At 44.5% G+C, this 18,533-nt stretch overlaps 1 protein-coding gene across 1 annotated transcript; it reads right to left on the bottom strand.

Moving 5' to 3' along the window:
• Positions 1-1,596: 1,596 nt before the first annotated feature.
• Positions 1,597-18,376, bottom strand: rbbp9 (retinoblastoma binding protein 9). Its single transcript, XM_002940097.5, has 5 exons — positions 18,180-18,376; positions 4,860-4,902; positions 3,298-3,403; positions 2,364-2,449; positions 1,597-1,928 (listed from the first exon to the last, which is right to left on the bottom strand). Exons 1-5 carry the CDS (start codon positions 18,288-18,290, stop codon positions 1,702-1,704), a joined length of 573 nt encoding a protein of 190 aa, XP_002940143.1. The 5' UTR covers positions 18,291-18,376; the 3' UTR covers positions 1,597-1,701.
• Between the last annotated feature and the right edge of the window lie 157 nt (positions 18,377-18,533).

Genomic DNA, 18,533 nt, shown 5'->3' with positions numbered 1-18,533 from the left:
ACTGACTGAACTTCACAAAGGACCTGTGTGTATGTGGTCGTTTTAAGGACTTGTTCTACATCACTCGTGTACCACTGCCAAAACCCTCCATCCCCTATACTCCCAGACAGATACATGTCCCTGTAGCAAATTCATCCAGTGTATTTGGCCTTTACATAACATTAGGTAGTCTATTCATTTACTACCCTGTATATTCCAGATTTAGGAAATATGTACTCTACTGAAGAGCACTCATTCTGTCCCTATCAGTACTATTTGCTTGCCAAGTTGTGCAGAGTAGCTCATTGATCGGGTCCTTTGTACGATAGCCCATATGCCCCTCATTGCAATTCGATCGTTTGGCCCTAGGGTTTGTAAGGGGGAATTGGGTTGAATTTTTAGACCACCTTCAATGCCTTCAAAGAGGCAGGTGGGGGTTGAATTTTAGATGTCAGTCTAGAATAGTTGGACCCTTCCCTCTCTTCTCTGCTCAGAACCCAAACTGTCTGTCAGAACTGAGCCAATTGAACATTATACATAATTTTATCACAATATCATTCTTTATAACGTGGCTTGGAAAATAGCGCATGGAGTTCCCAGCAATCACATTTACACCAATGCAGTCATACAGCAACAGATCAGCAATGGATTCCTGACATTAGGGAAAATAGTGAAGCAAACCTCTGGCTGGTGCGTTTTTTTGCTAAAGGAGCACCAGCCCAGGGTATCAAGTAAGTGAATACAATCACTGGTTGGTGCCTAACATGTTTTCTTCTCCTTTAAAAATAAAAACAATAAGCTCAGCTCTTGCTTAGCAACAGCAAATAGCATATAACACCTTGTGAGGAAAAATCTAGCCTGTATAATGACCTTAAACTAACACCATTATGATTTAAACCACTATGGGAAAAATGTAACTTGCCTATTTGCCCTGGTACACTAGCTCAGTTGCTGCAGATGGGTATTTCAGGCCCCCAAGCCACCCTAAGTCAGCCTTCCCTATGCCGCCCCCCCCTCACCGTGCCATGCTTTGAAAATCAGCGTCTGAGCAGGTCGGGGGGAAGGGGCTGCTTTTCTAGTGCAGAAAGCACAATAACCACAATCTCAGCTATCTAAGTTACCAGGAGCAACTAATTGCCTCCCCCCTTAACCTGCTGGCCACTGCCGCCTAAGGTGAGATTCTCAACTCCAGTACCCCAGCACCCCTGGCTGCATAGCATAACAGACCAAAGAAAAGTTATGCTGTCTCTTTCATAAAAGCTGCAGAAAAATTTAAACCCAAGAAAATGTCAGATAAAAGATATATAAAGAAGACAGCATGAAGAAGCTAGGGACTGTGTTGTAATATTCTGTAGATTCAGGCAAATGCCCGAGGGGTTGCTGTAAGATGCCTTGGTGTTTAGGTCTCTGCGTAATGGAAATGCCAGGGCCTATTTTGAATCCCAGTCCAGGCCTGGTTCAGCATCTGCTTGAGCACAAGTAAGATTCTATGTTCTGCTCATCACGGTTATACAGACCAGAGAATTTCCTTTGCAAATTGCATGAATACCAGTGGAAATTTGCTATATTTCTCCTATGTAGTGATGATCATTAAAAGTAAGCAGTAAATGAAGGTGATTACTTTATATAAATAAATGATTTATTTATTCCATTCTCAGGGGCAGTCTGTGTAAGGCTTAACAAATGTAACAACAGGAATGTACAACTTGCAGGAGACCATATTTAAGAGGTAGCAGGTATGAGTTTCTTCACTGCACTCAACAGTTCATTAAATTCAGTGTTCTGAAAGTGCCCACGGTCCGTATATTTGTGCAGCTCTGCGGATAGAACTTCAGCCACTAACTGCTGTTCATGCCATGGCAAGAATGGATCATCGGTGGAACCAAACTGAATGATATGACCACAGTTGTTTTTTATCTTCTCCCATTGCCATGGCCGGCTGAAATAGCCTGTGTGCGAAGAAAATAAAACCTGAATGTCTTTCCTTTAAAGGCGTTGTTAGGTTAGTATGATGTAGAGCAGTGCTCCCCAACTACCCCTTTAAGACTGTGGGCATCATTAAACAAAAATAAAACGGTAAGAAAGCATAAGCAAGGCAGGCCCCATATATGGGCGAATAAGCTATCAACTCGGTCTGGGGGGGCCAAGCCAGCAGCTTTTATCATCCTGTGTATGTCCAGCTTCATTCTTATCCCATACAAAGGTAAAATGATGCCTACATTAGTGCTGTCTACATTTTTCCAAGCAGTGGGCAATATAATCATGGATCAGAATGTATTAAAATGATTACATCTATTAGCAGAATAATGAGGTTAATCTGCCATAAGGGCCACATGCAGTGTTAGTTCAACTAGATCATCTTTACCAAAAAATATAGAACATACCACTTTCTTTCTCATTTTCATCTCCCAAGTCCGAGGTATAGGCAGACACTAAAATAATGGCATAAACCTTGTGTGTTTCAGCAAACCTACAAAGACAGCGAGCAGTGTTAGCCATTTCTAAACACATCCTGCATTATACATCAACAGAGTCTGGCCAAAGTCAAGAAGTAGAGACCTTGACCATTTTTTCTATATATCCTCTTGTAAATACAAATACTGTACAGGTATGGGATCCCTTATTCGGAAACCAGTTATCCAGAAAGTTACGAATTATGGAAAGGCCATTTCCCATAGACTCCATTATAAGCAAACAATTCAAATTTTTCAAAATGATTTCTTTTTTCTCTCTAATAATAAAACAGTACCTTGATCCCAACTGAGATATAATCAATCCATATTGGAGGCAAAACAAGCCTATTGGGTTTCATTAATCTTTAAATGATTTTTAGCAGACTTAAATTGTGGAGATCTAAATTACAGAAAGATCCCTTATCTGGAAAACCCCAGGTCCCGAGCATTCTGGATAACAGGTTCCATACCTGTACAAACAACTGCTTATTGACGAGATGCAGAAGCCCTCCACATCAGATGCACAAAGAGAGGCAGCCATGTGAAGAAAGGATGAACAGCAGTCGGCTACTAATGGGAGCCAAAGCTGCAAGTCTCCAGCTCATAGTAATCTGTCAAGAGTCCAAGTTTTTGTGCCAATTATTTTCATTAAAAAAATCTATACTATCTGTATCTGCACAAAACAGTAAAGAGCAATAAAACCGAAAGTGCCTTCAGTTTACATTAGATCCTACCTACCTCCTCGGTTGAAGCTAGAAGGTAAATACCACCAACTCACAAATTGCTATGGGGCCAGGCTTCTAGTAAAATACAGCAATGCCAGCCTTGCTCAGTACTGAATTAGGAAAAGATTAGCTATACCCACCTCATAGCTGCAGCAGCTCCAGAGCTGTGTCCGATTATTATGGTTTTGTCATCACATTCCAACTCTGATTCCATAAACGGCAGCCATATATTTTCTCTTGCTGTAACTATAATTGAAAGCCTTTTCACTTATCTTTCCACAACAATATTAAACTTTGCATCAAAAGTTTTTTTTTTTTACATATATGAATTTGTTGCGTAATAGGTATTGTTTTATAAGGACAATATTAAGAATGTTAAAATGTAGCCTAGCAGCCTAGGACTTATGTTCAGTGACATCAAAGTAATAGAGTAGCAAAAGTAGTCCTTATCATTTCTAGGACTGGTACAGATAATGACACTGAAATAGTGTAATGCTTAAGTTCCTATTTGTCTTGTAACCCATAGCAACCAACCAGCAGGTTGCATTTACTGGTGGATTCAGATGCACAATGCCCATGCACACCTTTGCCTTCAAGGGATGATTCATCTTTAAGTGAACTTTTACTATGATAGACATTCATATTCTAAGACTATTTGCAATTTGTTTTAATTTTTTATGGTTTTTGAATTATTTAGCATTTAGCTGTCTGGTGGCTAGGGTACATTGTACCCTAGTGACGAGGCAGTGGTTTGGATTAGAGACTGAAGATGATTAAAGGAGAAAGAAAGGTAAAAACTAAGTAAGCTTTATCAGAAAGGTCTATGTAAACACAGCCATAAGCACTCACAGAAACGCTGCACTGACTTCTCTGTCAAAAGATTTCTTGTGTCTGTTTTCCTCTGTCAGAGACACACAGCTCTCTCCTCTCTTCTGCTCCGCCTTCCTCAAGAATGCTAAGAACTCCCTCCCCCCCGTAGGAATGTGGATCTGAGCCAATCAGCAGGGAGCTTCCTCATTGTCTTACAAACTGAGCATGTACAGGGGTCTTGGTCTTAGTACAGTAGTGAGGCATTATGGGAACTTTCTTTACACAGCTCAGTGTTTTTTCTTCCTGTTTGGCTGAACGGAAGAAATATGGGGAGACTTAAGGGCACTACTGAGAGAACTGAAGGTACGACTGCAGCTTGAGATTAACTCTTATTTTATTAGCTTTTCCTTCTCCTTAAAGACAGGGCCTGAATAGGAATATAAATAATAAAAAGTAATAATAAAATTGTGAGCCTCAAAAAGCTCCAATTTTATTATTATTCCCCCATCTGACAGCAGGAAAGAGGCAGAAGAGAAAGACAATTCAAAAGCTACAAAAAATAAAGGCCAATAGAAAAGTTGTTAAGAATAATACATTTTATAACATGATAGAAGTTAACTCAAGGGCAGTGGCACACGTGGAGATTAGTCGCGCACGATAAATCTTCACTACGCGTATGCCATCCCACTGGCAATATACATTTTTGCTGGAGGGATGGCATTACAGGGAGGTTAGTCGCCCGCGGTAACGTAGATTTATCGTGGGCGACTAATCTACTTGTGTGCCACTGCCCTAAAGGTGACCAACCCCTTTAATGTCATTGTGTGCAGGAGCAATTAAATAATAGCTGAACAACATATTGACATGACATTCTCTTATTTGTTATACTCACATGGATCTGGCATGTTTTTAAGCAAACACCTAAAATTTGGAATCTGAGGAGAGAGAAAGAACCCATTACATTTCATTCTTTATTTTTTATTTACAGTATATAACATTCTGTGTTTGGCTGAAATCTGATACCACATATTTTGCCAATCAAACAAATTACATGTGACTTACATTCATCTAATTAAACATATTATATATAGAATACATTAATCTAGAACCAGTATTAGAATACAGACCCTGAAAATATTCAGGAATCTAGTATGAACATTTCCAAAATTATCTAAAAAACTGCATTCACCTCCAAAATCACCTTAACTGGTTTTCTTGTCCACTCTGAATCAAACTGAATCTTTCTACAAAAGAATTCAACATCTTCCCTTATGCCTCAGGTTTCACTCCCAGTCAATAACATCACCTTTCATTTAAGCACACATGCATGCTGCCTAGGAATGATCTTAGACTGCCATCTGTCTTTTACACCGCACATGCTTTTTAAATTTTGACTTGCATTCTCCTTTAAGGTGCCCATACACCTTCAGATCCGCTCGCTTGTCAATGTTACCAAGCAAGCGGATCTTCTCCCAATATCCCCCCACCTACAGGTGGGAGATATCGGGAGAATCCAGGCTAATTGGGTCGTTTGGCCCTGGGGCCAAACGATTGAATTATAACGACGGGTATAGGCAATGTCGGTTCGAGGACCGCATCAACGAGCCAATGCTGTCCCTGATCCAACTAAATTTTTTAACCTGCCCGATCAATATCTGGCCGATTTCAGGCCAGATATCGGTCGGGCAGGCCTGTTGGTCTAAGGGACCGATATCGGCAGCTAGAGTCGGCCCATGTATGGCCACCTTTAGTTTAGATACAACTTAAACACTTATCCAGTCACTTATTTCCTGCCTTGACCATTGTGACTTACTCCTTGCAGGCATTCCAACAGATCCAAATTCCAATTCCTTGAAAGTAGGGTCATCCAGTTGGAATTGGCCACTTGTATATACAGGGTGGGCCATTTATATGGATACACCTTAATAAAATGGGAATGGTTGGTGATATTAACTTCCTGTTTGTGGCACATTAGTATATGTGAGGGGGGAAACTTTTCAAGATGGGTGGTGACCATGGTGGCCATTTTGGATCCAACTTTTGTTTTTTCAATAGGAAGAGGGTCATGTGACACAACAAACGTATTGGGAATATCACAAGGAAAACAATGGTGGGCTTGTTTTTAACGTAACTTTATTCTTTCATGAGTTATTTACAAGTTTCTCTTTGTTTACAACCATTGACATGTCACATAAGTTAACACGTGAGGAGCGGATAGAAATTGTGTTGATGTCTGGTGAACGCAGTAACCGGTCATTGCAGCAGATTTTAATGCAAGACACCCTACGAGACCACCCATCTCCCATGCTACAGTTAGCAAACTGCTTGCTAAGTTTCGTGAAACTGGTTCAGTGTTGGATTTGCAAAAATGTGGACACATGAAAACTGTCACTAATGAAGAAACATCAGTGGCTGTCCTAGCTTCATTCAGCAAGAGCCCACAGCGTAGCACTCGCCGCATGTCACTGGAGAGTGGCATTAGTCGAACATCCTTTCAGCGGATATTAGCTACTCACAAATGGCACCCTTACAAACTCCAGCTACTGCAGAATCTCAACGAGGATGACCCAGATCGGTGCACTGAATTTGCAGAATGGGCAAAACAAAAATTAGAAGAAAAAAATTGATGGTATGGTGTGGTATATGGGGTACAAGAGAGTGGGGCCATTCTTCATCAATGGAAACCTCAAGGCCACTGGATATGCGAAATTGCTACATGATGATGTGTTTCCCTCTTTATGCACTGAAGCTGGCAAGTTCCCTGAGTTTTTCCAGCAAGATGGTGCACCACCACATTATGGGTGTCAGGTCCGAGCATTCCTAGATGAACAGTTTCCTGGAAAGTGGATTGGTCGTCGTGGGCCAGTTGAATGGCCCCCAAGGTCTCCCGATCTGACCCCCTTAGACTTTTATCTTTGGGGTCATCTGAAGGCAATAGTCTATGCTGTAAAGATACAAGATGCGCAGCACCTGAAACTACGGATACTGGAAGCCTGTGCTAGCATTTCTTCTGCGGTGTTGCTATCAGTGTGTGAAGAGTGGGAGAAGAGGGTTGCATTGACAATCCAACACAATAGGCAGCACATTGAACACATTTTATAAGTGGTCAGAAACTTGTAAATAACTCATGAAAGAATAAAGTTATGTTAAAAACAAGCACACCATTGTTTTCCTTTTTTTTGTGAAATTTGTGAAATTCCCAATAAGTTTGATGTGTCACATGACCCTCTTCCTATTGAAAAAACAAATGTTGGATCCAAAATGGGCGACTTCAAAATGGCCACCATGGTCACCACCCATCTTGAAAAGTTTCCCCCCTCACATATACTAATGTGCCACAAACAGGAAGTTAATATCACCAACCATTCCCATTTTATTAAGGTGTATCCATATAAATGGCCCACCCTGTACACTGGGGAGCTGATAGGAGAGTAATGGAGATATTTTCTGAGCCGTATAATAGTGCCCAGCTGGTATGTAATACAGGAGATATCCTGTGAGCGCTATCTTTTATCCCCAGCTGGTATATGGTATAGGAGATTCACCCTACTTCTATGCATTATCAGGAACTCTTCAGCCATATATAGTTCAGCAGGGGGTACGCTAACCATTTAGCTGTTTTGCCTAGACAACTGCCCCAGTATTGAGTATGTTGCAGACTACACTGATTCCCAAGCAGCCACGGCTCATGTATTTAAATGGATTACTAATGAACTCTGAGCAGCGAATTGCCTTTGCATCTTTATACAAAATGAATAATAAAGTGGTCAGGTTCCATTTGCCAAAACACTGTCCAGCCAGGGGTCGCACCATAAAACTGGGCAAATGTTAAATACATTTATTCCCATTCATTCCTAATAGTGCAGGGCAGCCCTGGGCATTGCAGGGTTAAACTGAGAGCAAATTAAACACATTCATATGGGGAATTCGCAAAAGTGGTGATACTGAGACAAAATAAAAGTGATAGGGGGGAAGTCACAAAAGTGGAGAAAGCCCCTTTTTTGGAGTAAACAAACAGAACTGTGCCTAAATTCCGACTCAACCACCACTTTTCCATTTTTGGTGAAAGAAAGACAATTTACAGACACTTTTGTGAATTTGTCACTTAAACAACATGTATACGTCGTTTTAACAACATTTTTTCCTGACATATTTCCCGACATTTTCAAAATGGAGTAAAGCTCATTGTAACTGTCAGACCAATTCTAAGCTCTTCTGTTTTGTTTTGTTTCACCCAGTCTCCATTTCATACATCTGGTAGGAGTCCCATTAGGGCTTCATTAACATTAGTAGACTGTTGTTGGGGGACAAGTTTCTGTCTCACCCTAGAACAATAGGTGCAAAAAGCCTCATTAACATTTTATAAACAAGTAAAACACTGATTAAAAAAAAAAGTTCAATTTATATTTTATATATACAAAGTTTTTACCTCACATTTGCATGATTATGCTAGTTTTAGCTGAATGAATGAGGCAATAACATTTTGAGTGAATATATTGTATTCATTTTTATTAAGAGGAAACGTAAAGCCTCCCAGGCAAATTTTTAGTTTCAACAGCAGTGCCCCCTCTTTAATGACTTCACTGACGTTTGCCCCAACTTATTTGTGCCCCCATAGCATGTCCAGAACTACAGAGCTGCCTGACAGCATTGGCCCCCCACCTTTGGCTGTGTCCCTTCTGTTCCCAGCAGCCATATTGGTGATCAGCAAACAGTACATACACACTGGCACCCCACATATTGGGGTACAGAGTTGGACCAGCCCCCAACAGGGCACTGGATAAAGACCTGCTGGGTCCTAGTCCTGTTGGGCCCCTTTTCACCGGGCATGTTGGTGTGCTCAGGGCTGCTGTTGGCCAAATGGGTGCCCTAAGCAGAAGTTTACTTTTGTGCCCCCTCCACGCCCACTTTTGTGGCCACGCCCCCCCCAAAATACTTTTTTATATAGTTGAAATGGTGGGATCAGACGCAAATTGTACTATACCCTCATACTGTACTACCTAAGGAAAACAATATAGCAACTCGTACATATAAAATACAAATATAGAGAGAAGGCAGTCAGTTATAAGTGAGTTATAACTATGTACCAGTTTTGCCCCCCCATACACAGTTCCTCCAATGGCCCAATACACAGTACCTCCCATACACAGTGCACCCATAGACAGTACCCCCATACACAGTGCCCCCCATAGAAAGCGCCCCCCATAGACAGTACCCCCTCATAGAAAGCAACCCCCATAGACAGTACCCCCTCATAGAAAGCGCCCCCAATTGCCCCATAGACAGTACCCCCCACACATAGTGCCCCCAATTGCCTCATACACAGTACCCCCCATAGACAGTATTCCCCACACAGTGCCCCCAATAGAAAGTGCCCCCATACACAGTGCCCCAATCGCCCCCATAAACAGTGCCCCCATACACAGTGCCCCAATTGCCCCATAAACAGTGCCCCCAATTGCCCCATAGACAGTAGCCCCACACACAGTGCCCCCAATAGAAAGTGCCCCAATTGCCAGTCCAACCCTGTACCCCAATATCCCAGTTTGGCACCCAGAAACCTTTCTTTCACCAAAAACAGAAAATTATTTCTGTTTGGGAATATGGAGAAAGCGTTTTCCCACCACGTTTACTCCAAAAAAGGGCCATCTCCACTTTTGTGTATTACCCCATTGAGCTAAATTGGCTGCACTTTTTATGTGCAGTCTAGTTTGAACTAAAATAAAAAATAACCCAGAGTTGCCAATGAAAGTTTGTGCTGCAATAATATTTTCAGGGACATGTTACTACTGGATCTGTGAGCCACACAATACTCACACTGAAAATAGTCAGATTGCAAACAGAGACATGGGTCATATCAATAGAACTACTACTGCTAATGGGCATTATAACCGGAATTCTGCTGCTTTTAAACCCTCCCATTTTATTTCACTGCTGTAGCTTATAGGAACATCAAAATCCCTCTGTGCAGTGACCAGCTTTAAGCCCCAGAGGCATTTCCAGAAAGATATCTCTAAAATATGGGCCTGGCCCTGGAAATGATGAATAAATTGATCGTAACACGGTAAACCATTTGTAACCCAGAACCGACTGCTATTCTTTTAATAAAAAACATGCCTCTGATATTGCAACCAAAATAACAGTCAGCACAAAAAATAACCCAGAATGGCATTTCATTAAAATAATGAAAATGTGGCATTTTATACCTTTATTTTCTTTTAACTGGTCATCTGTTATCCCCTGCTGGTATATGGTACAGGAGATTAACCCTACTTCTATGCATTATCAGTAACTCTTCAGCCAGTATATAGTTCAGCAGGGGGTACGCTAACCATTTAGCTGTTTTGTCTAGACAACTGCCCCAGTATTGAGTATGTTGCAGACTACACTGATTCCCAACACTGCTTACTATAGCAATTACATTTACAAACTAGAGAGGTCCATTTCCTGAAGAAAATGTGAGTGGTGCTTGCCGTGGCAAAACTCGTGCCCCAATATTACAATGTTTCCTTCAGTTCTCTGTGACAATTGCCCCTGCTGGGGCAATTAACCGCCCACCCCTCAGAAAAGTCATAGCACCCCATTCCCGAAAAAAGCCGCACGGTTTGACACCTCATTCATGGGTCTACGACTCAGTCAAAGTTGGTCTCAATGTTAAGTCTATGGGTGGATAATTTCCCCCTGCTGGGGCAATTAACCGCCCGCCCCTCAGAAAAGTCATAGCACCCCATTCCCGAATAGGTCTACGGCAAACGGTGCGGGACTCAGTCAAAGTTGGTCTCAATGTTAAGTCTATGGGTGGATAATTTCCCCCTGCTGGGGCAATTAACCGCCCGCCCCTCAGAAAAGTCATAGCACCCCATTCCCGAATAGGTCTATGGCAAACAGTGCGGGACTCAGTCAAAGTTGGTCTCAATGTTAAGTCTATGGGTGGTTAATTGCCCCCTGCTGGGGCAATTAACCGCCCACCCCTCAGAAAAGTCATAGCATCCCATTACCCCATTATCCCATTAAGCCGCACGGTTTGACACCTCATTCATAGGTCTACGACAAACTAGTTATTCGCCAAAATCCCTGAATAAATTCACGTTTCTAAAAAATTCCCTCTCTGCGCTACAATCCGTCAAAGTTGGCCTCAATGTTAAGTCAATGGGATTTTTGGGGCGGTTAATTGCCCTCTGCGGGGGCAATTAACCGCCCACCCCTTAGAAAAGTCATAGCACCCCATTCCCGAATAGGCCGCACGATTTGACACCTTATTAATGGGTCTGCGACTAAACTAGTTATTCGCAAAAATTATAAGTCAATGGGGCAAATTTGGGGACCTCTCTTGCCCTGGGGGTAAAACTTATACCCTTGTGCGGGGTATCTTCTGACACAGGTTGCTAACCTCTTCAAATGTGGTAAATATCACATTTCTAAAAAATTCCCTCTCTGCGCTACAATCTGTCAAAGTTGGCCTCAATGTTAAGTCAATGGGATTTTTGGGCCCAGCTGGGGCAATTAACTGCCCACCCCTCAGAAAAGTCATAGCACCCCATTCCTGAATAAGCTGCACGGTTTGACACCTCATTCATGAGTCTACGACAAATGGTGGTTAATTGCCCCCTGCTGGGGCAATTAACTGCCCACTGCTCAGAAAAGTCATAGCACCCCATTCCCGAATAAGCCGCACGGTTTGACACCTCAATCATGGGTCTACGACAAACGGTGCAAAGTTGGTCTCAATGTTAAGTCTATGGACGGATAATTGCCCCCTGCTGGGGCAATTAACCGCCCGGCCCTCAGAAAAGTCATAGAACCCCATTCCCGTATAAGCCGCACGGTTTGACACCTCATTCATGGGTCTACGACAAACGGTGGTTTATTGCCCCCAGCTGGGGCAATTAACTGCCCACCCCTCAGAAAAGTCATAGAACCCCATTCCCGTATAAGCCGCACGGTTTGACACCTCATTCATGGGTCTACGACAAACGGTGGTTAATTGCCCCCTGCTGGGGCAGTTAACCGCCCACCCCTCAGAAAAGTAATAGCACCCCATTCCCAAATAAGCCGCACGGTTTGACACCTCATTCATGGGTCTACGACAAACGGTGGTTTATTGCCCCCAGCTGGGGCAATTAACTGCCCACCCCTCAGAAAAGTCATAGAACCCCATTCCCGTATAAGCCGCACGGTTTGACACCTCATTCATGGGTCTACGACAAACGGTGCGGGACTCAGTCAAAGTTGGTCTCAATGTTAAGTCTATGGGCGTTTAATTGCCCCTGCTGGGGCAATTAACCGCCCACCCCTCAGAAAAGTCATAGAACCCCATTCCAGAATAAGCCGCACGGTTTGACACCTCATTCATGGGTCTACGACAAACGGTGCGGGACTCAGTCAAAGTTGGTCTCAATGTTAAGTCTATGGGCGTTTAATTGCCCCTGCTGGGGCAATTAACCGCCCACCCCTCAGAAAAGTCATAAAACCCCATTCCAGAATAAGCCGCACGGTTTGACACCTCATTCATGGGTCTACGACAAACGGTGGTTTATTGCCCCTGCTGGGGCAATTAACTGCCCACCCCTCAGAAAAGTCATAGCACCCCATTCCCGAAAAAAGCCGCACGGTTTGACACCTCATTCATGGGTCTACGACTCAGTCAAAGTTGGTCTCAATGTTAAGTCTATGGGTGGATAATTTCCCCCTGCTGGGGCAATTAACCGCCCGCCCCTCAGAAAAGTCATAGCACCCCATTCCCGAATAGGTCTACGGCAAACGGTGCGGGACTCAGTCAAAGTTGGTCTCAATGTTAAGTCTATGGGTGGATAATTTCCCCCTGCTGGGGCAATTAACCGCCCGCCCCTCAGAAAAGTCATAGCACCCCATTCCCGAATAGGTCTACGGCAAACGGTGCGGGGCTCAGTCAAAGTTGGTCTCAATGTTAAGTCTATGGGTGGTTAATTGCCCCCTGCTGGGGCAATTAACCGCCCACCCCTCAGAAAAGTCATAGCATCCCATTACCGAATAAGCCGCACGGTTTGACACCTCATTCATAGGTCTACGACAAACTAGTTATTCGCCAAAATCCCTGAATAAATTCACGTTTCTAAAAAATTCCCTCTCTGCGCTACAATCCGTCAAAGTTGGCCTCAATGTTAAGTCAATGGGATTTTTGGGGCGGTTAATTGCCCTCTGCGGGGGCAATTAACCGCCCACCCCTTAGAAAAGTCATAGCACCCCATTCCCGAATAGGCCGCACGATTTGACACCTTATTAATGGGTCTGCGACTAAACTAGTTATTCGCAAAAATTATAAGTCAATGGGGCAAATTTGGGGACCTCTCTTGCCCTGGGGGTAAAACTTATACCCTTGTGCGGGGTATCTTCTGACACAGGTTGCTAACCTCTTCAAATGTGGTAAATATCACATTTCTAAAAAATTCCCTCTCTGCGCTACAATCTGTCAAAGTTGGCCTCAATGTTAAGTCAATGGGATTTTTGGGCCCAGCTGGGGCAATTAACTGCCCACCCCTCAGAAAAGTCATAGCACCCCATTCCTGAATAAGCTGCACGGTTTGACACCTCATTCATGAGTCTACGACAAATGGTGGTTAATTGCCCCCTGCTGGGGCAATTAACTGCCCACTGCTCAGAAAAGTCATAGCACCCCATTCCCGAATAAGCCGCACGGTTTGACACCTCAATCATGGGTCTACGACAAACGGTGCAAAGTTGGTCTCAATGTTAAGTCTATGGACGGATAATTGCCCCCTGCTGGGGCAATTAACCGCCCGGCCCTCAGAAAAGTCATAGCACCCCATTCCCGAATAAGCCGCACGGTTTGACACCTCATTCATGGGTCTACGACAAACGGTGGTTTATTGCCCCCAGCTGGGGCAATTAACTGCCCACCCCTCAGAAAAGTCATAGAACCCCATTCCCGTATAAGCCGCACGGTTTGACACCTCATTCATGGGTCTACGACAAACGGTGGTTAATTGCCCCCTGCTGGGGCAGTTAACCGCCCACCCCTCAGAAAAGTAATAGCACCCCATTCCCGAATAAGCCGCACGGTTTGACACCTCATTCATGGGTCTATGACAAAAGGTGGTTAATTGCCCCCTGCTGGGGTAATTAACCTCCCACCCCTCAGAAAAGTCATAGCACCCCATTCCCGAATAAGCCGCACGGTTTGACACCTCATTCATGGGTCTACGACAAACAGTGGTTTATTGCCCCCAGCTGGGGCAATTAACTGCCCACCCCTCAGAAAAGTCATAGAACCCCATTCCCGTATAAGCCGCATGGTTTGACACCTCATTCATGGGTCTACGACAAACGGTGGTTAATTGCCCCCTGCTGGGGCAGTTAACCGCCCACCCCTCAGAAAAGTAATAGCACCCCATTCCCGAATAAGCCGCACGGTTTGACACCTCATTTATGGGTCTACGACAAAAGGTGGTTAATTGCCCCCTGCTGGGGCAATTAACCTCCCACCCCTCAGAAAAGTCATAGCACCCCATTCCCGAATAAGCCGCACGGTTTGACACCTCATTCATGGGTCTACGACAAACGGTGGTTTATTGCCCCCAGCTGGGGCAATTAACTGCCCACCCCTCAGAAAAGTCATAGAACCCCATTCCCGTATAAGCCGCACGGTTTGACACCTCATTCATGGGTCTACGACAAACGGTGCGGGACTCAGTCAAAGTTGGTCTCAATGTTAAGTCTATGGGCGTTTAATTGCCCCTGCTGGGGCAATTAACCGCCCACCCCTCAGAAAAGTCATAGAACCCCATTCCAGAATAAGCCGCACGCTTTGACACCTCATTCATGGGTCTACGACAAACGGTGGTTAATTGCCCCCTGCTGGGGCAATTAACCTCCCACCCCTCAGAAAAGTCATAGCACCCCATTCCCGAATAAGCCGCACGGTTTGACACCTCATTCATGGGTCTACGACAAACGGTGGTTTATTGCCCCCAGCTGGGGCAATTAACTGCCCACCCCTCAGAAAAGTCATAGAACCCCATTCCCGTATAAGCCGCACGGTTTGACACCTCATTCATGGGTCTACGGGTCTCAATGTTAAGTCTATGGGTGGATAATTTCCCCCTGCTGGGGCAATTAACCGCCCGCCCCTCAGAAAAGTCATAGCACCCCATTCCCGAATAGGTCTACGGCAAACGGTGCGGGACTCAGTCAAAGTTGGTCTCAATGTTAAGTCTATGGGTGGTTAATTGCCCCCTGCTGGGGCAATTAACCGCCCACCCCTCAGAAAAGTCATAGCATCCCATTACCGAATAAGCCGCACGGTTTGACACCTCATTCATAGGTCTACGACAAACTAGTTATTCGCCAAAATCCCTGAATAAATTCACGTTTCTAAAAAATTCCCTCTCTGCGCTACAATCCGTCAAAGTTGGCCTCAATGTTAAGTCAATGGGATTTTTGGGGCGGTTAATTGCCCTCTGCGGGGGCAATTAACCGCCCACCCCTTAGAAAAGTCATAGCACCCCATTCCCGAATAGGCCGCACGATTTGGCACCTTATTAATGGGTCTGCGACTAAACTAGTTATTCGCAAAAATTATAAGTCAATGGGGCAAATTTGGGGACCTCTCTTGCCCTGGGGGTAAAACTTATACCCTTGTGCGGGGTATCTTCTGACACAGGTTGCTAACCTCTTCAAATGTGGTAAATATCACATTTCTAAAAAATTCCCTCTCTGCGCTACAATCTGTCAAAGTTGGCCTCAATGTTAAGTCAATGGGATTTTTGGGCCCAGCTGGGGCAATTAACTGCCCACCCCTCAGAAAAGTCACAGCACCCCATTCCTGAATAAGCTGCACGGTTTGACACCTCATTCATGAGTCTACGACAAATGGTGGTTAATTGCCCCCTGCTGGGGCAATTAACTGCCCACTGCTCAGAAAAGTCATAGCACCCCATTCCCGAATAAGCCGCACGGTTTGACACCTCAATCATGGGTCTACGACAAACGGTGCAAAGTTGGTCTCAATGTTAAGTCTATGGACGGATAATTGCCCCCTGCTGGGGCAATTAACCGCCCGGCCCTCAGAAAAGTCATAGCACCCCATTCCCGAATAAGCCGCACGGTTTGACACCTCATTCATGGGTCTACGACAAACGGTGGTTTATTGCCCCCAGCTGGGGCAATTAACTGCCCACCCCTCAGAAAAGTCATAGAACCCCATTCCCGTATAAGCCGCACGGTTTGACACCTCATTCATGGGTCTACGACAAACGGTGCGGGACTCAGTCAAAGTTGGTCTCAATGTTAAGTCTATGGGCGTTTAATTGCCCCTGCTGGGGCAATTAACCGCCCACCCCTCAGAAAAGTCATAGAACCCCATTCCAGAATAAGCCGCACGGTTTGACACCTCATTCATGGGTCTACGACAAACGGTGGTTAATTGCCCCCTGCTGGGGCAATTAACCTCCCACCCCTCAGAAAAGTCATAGCACCCCATTCCCGAATAAGCCGCACGGTTTGACACCTCATTCATGGGTCTACGACAAACGGTGGTTTATTGCCCCCAGCTGGGGCAATTAACTGCCCACCCCTCAGAAAAGTCATAGAACCCCATTCCCGTATAAGCCACACGGTTTGACACCTCATTCATGGGTCTACGACAAACGGTGCGGGACTCAGTCAAAGTTGGTCTCAATGTTAAGTCTATGGGCGTTTAATTGCCCCTGCTGGGGCAATTAACCGCCCACCCCTCAGAAAAGTCATAAAACCCCATTCCAGAATAAGCCGCACGGTTTGACACCTCATTCATGGGTCTACGACAAACGGTGGTTTATTGCCCCCTGCTGGGGCAATTAACTGCCCACCCCTCAGAAAAGTCATAGCACCCCATTCCTGAATAAGCCGCACAGTTTGACACCTCCTTCATGGGTCTACGACAAACTAGTTATTCGCCAAAATCCCCATTATAAGTCAATGGGGCAAATTTGGGGACCTCTCTTGCCCCGGGGGTAAAACTTATACCCTTGTGCGGGGTATCTTCTGACACAGGTTGCTAACCTCTTCAAATGTGGTAAATTTCACGTTTCTAAAAAATTCCCTCTCTGCGCTAAAATCATTCATTTCATTCAGTCGGTTAGGATAGGCCAACTGCCAAGATGACGATGACAAGCGGACGAAAAAAACATCCTACAAGCGGGAGGAGCAAGCGTAGCCTAGTGGTCAAGGCACCCGCCTTAAGCATGCCAGCCAGCCAGCCAGCCAGCCAGTAGTTCTAATCCCCCCATAGCTAGAAATATGCCTCACCACAGGTTACGCCCTTGTGACCCCTGGACAGAAGTCACTTAACCTCCCTATGTCCCGGTGACCGCTCGGCCCAGAAATGGGCTGAAGCGGTTGTCGTTATGACTTTTTCAATGGCTACATTTCCCCACAAATCCTATATTTTGCACTTTCTGGGGCAGCTCACAATTTATGATACAGGTATGGGACCTGTTACCCAGAATGCTCGGGACCTGGAGTTTCTTTCTGTAATTTGGATCTCCATACCTTAAGTCAACTAAAAATAAATGTAAACATTAATGAAACCCAATGGGATTATTTTGCCTCCAGTATGGATTAATGGTATCTTAGTGGGGATCAAGTACAAACTCACTGTTTTATTGATACAGAGAAAAAGGAAATCATTTAAAAAAATTTAGAATTATTTGCTTATAATGGAGTCTATGGGAGATGGCCTCTCCGTAATTTGGAACTTTCTGGATAATGGGTTTCCAGATAATGGATCCCATACCTATACCAGCTATCAAATTGCCCACCATAAGCATGCCTGCTTGCCCCTGTCACAGTGAGTGGAATCATGCTATCTATGGCAGCTGAAAGCAACTGTCATGGGAAAAAAATCCATTTCTTATCGCTGGCAATAAGAAGCCAATAGATAGGTGAGCGGAGCTGCAGCACAGGGACTATGGGAATTACAACGGCCGCCAAAATCAGCGAGTGCCTTTTAGGGTTATTTTTGGGAATTTGATTAGGATATATGGAAATAATCACAGAACAGAATCTACAGTAGATTGGAATAAAAAGCTGCAAACTGTTCCCAGTAAGGATAATTGAATATACACATGAGGAAATGCTGGGGTTACAGAGTTACAGAGATTCCCTGTGCAGCATCAGCAGCTGGGCCGCCTCATAATCTTTACTGCACCGCATGGGGCCAGACACATTCATTTACCTTTTCCAACCTCTTTTTGGTCCATCCATACCACAGACAGCGCTCTACATTTCCTGCCCCGTTTCCCGGAATTATGACAGCTTTCACAGGTATACATTCAGCCCCCGACATCGCTACAGTCTTGCGTCCCAGAGAGATGCATCATGGGAACGTATTCCCCACGGCGAGCCAATCATAGTATTATAGATTATAGTTCCCCTTAGTTCTGAACACGCCATAGCATTTATGCAATACATCAGATAAACAATGTTTATTATACTTTAAAACCTATGGGGGGGGGGGACTTTATGAGCTGCTTTATGAGAACAGCGCCCTCCCAACCTGTTCGCCTGAGTTACTTTACTAAGATGGCGG

Source organism: Xenopus tropicalis, chromosome 5 (assembly GCF_000004195.4).
Source record: "Xenopus tropicalis strain Nigerian chromosome 5, UCB_Xtro_10.0, whole genome shotgun sequence".
Lineage (NCBI taxonomy): Eukaryota > Metazoa > Chordata > Amphibia > Anura > Pipidae > Xenopus > Xenopus tropicalis.
The sequence above is the reverse complement of the archived record's forward strand: the minus strand, read 5'-3'. Positions and strand labels throughout refer to the sequence as shown.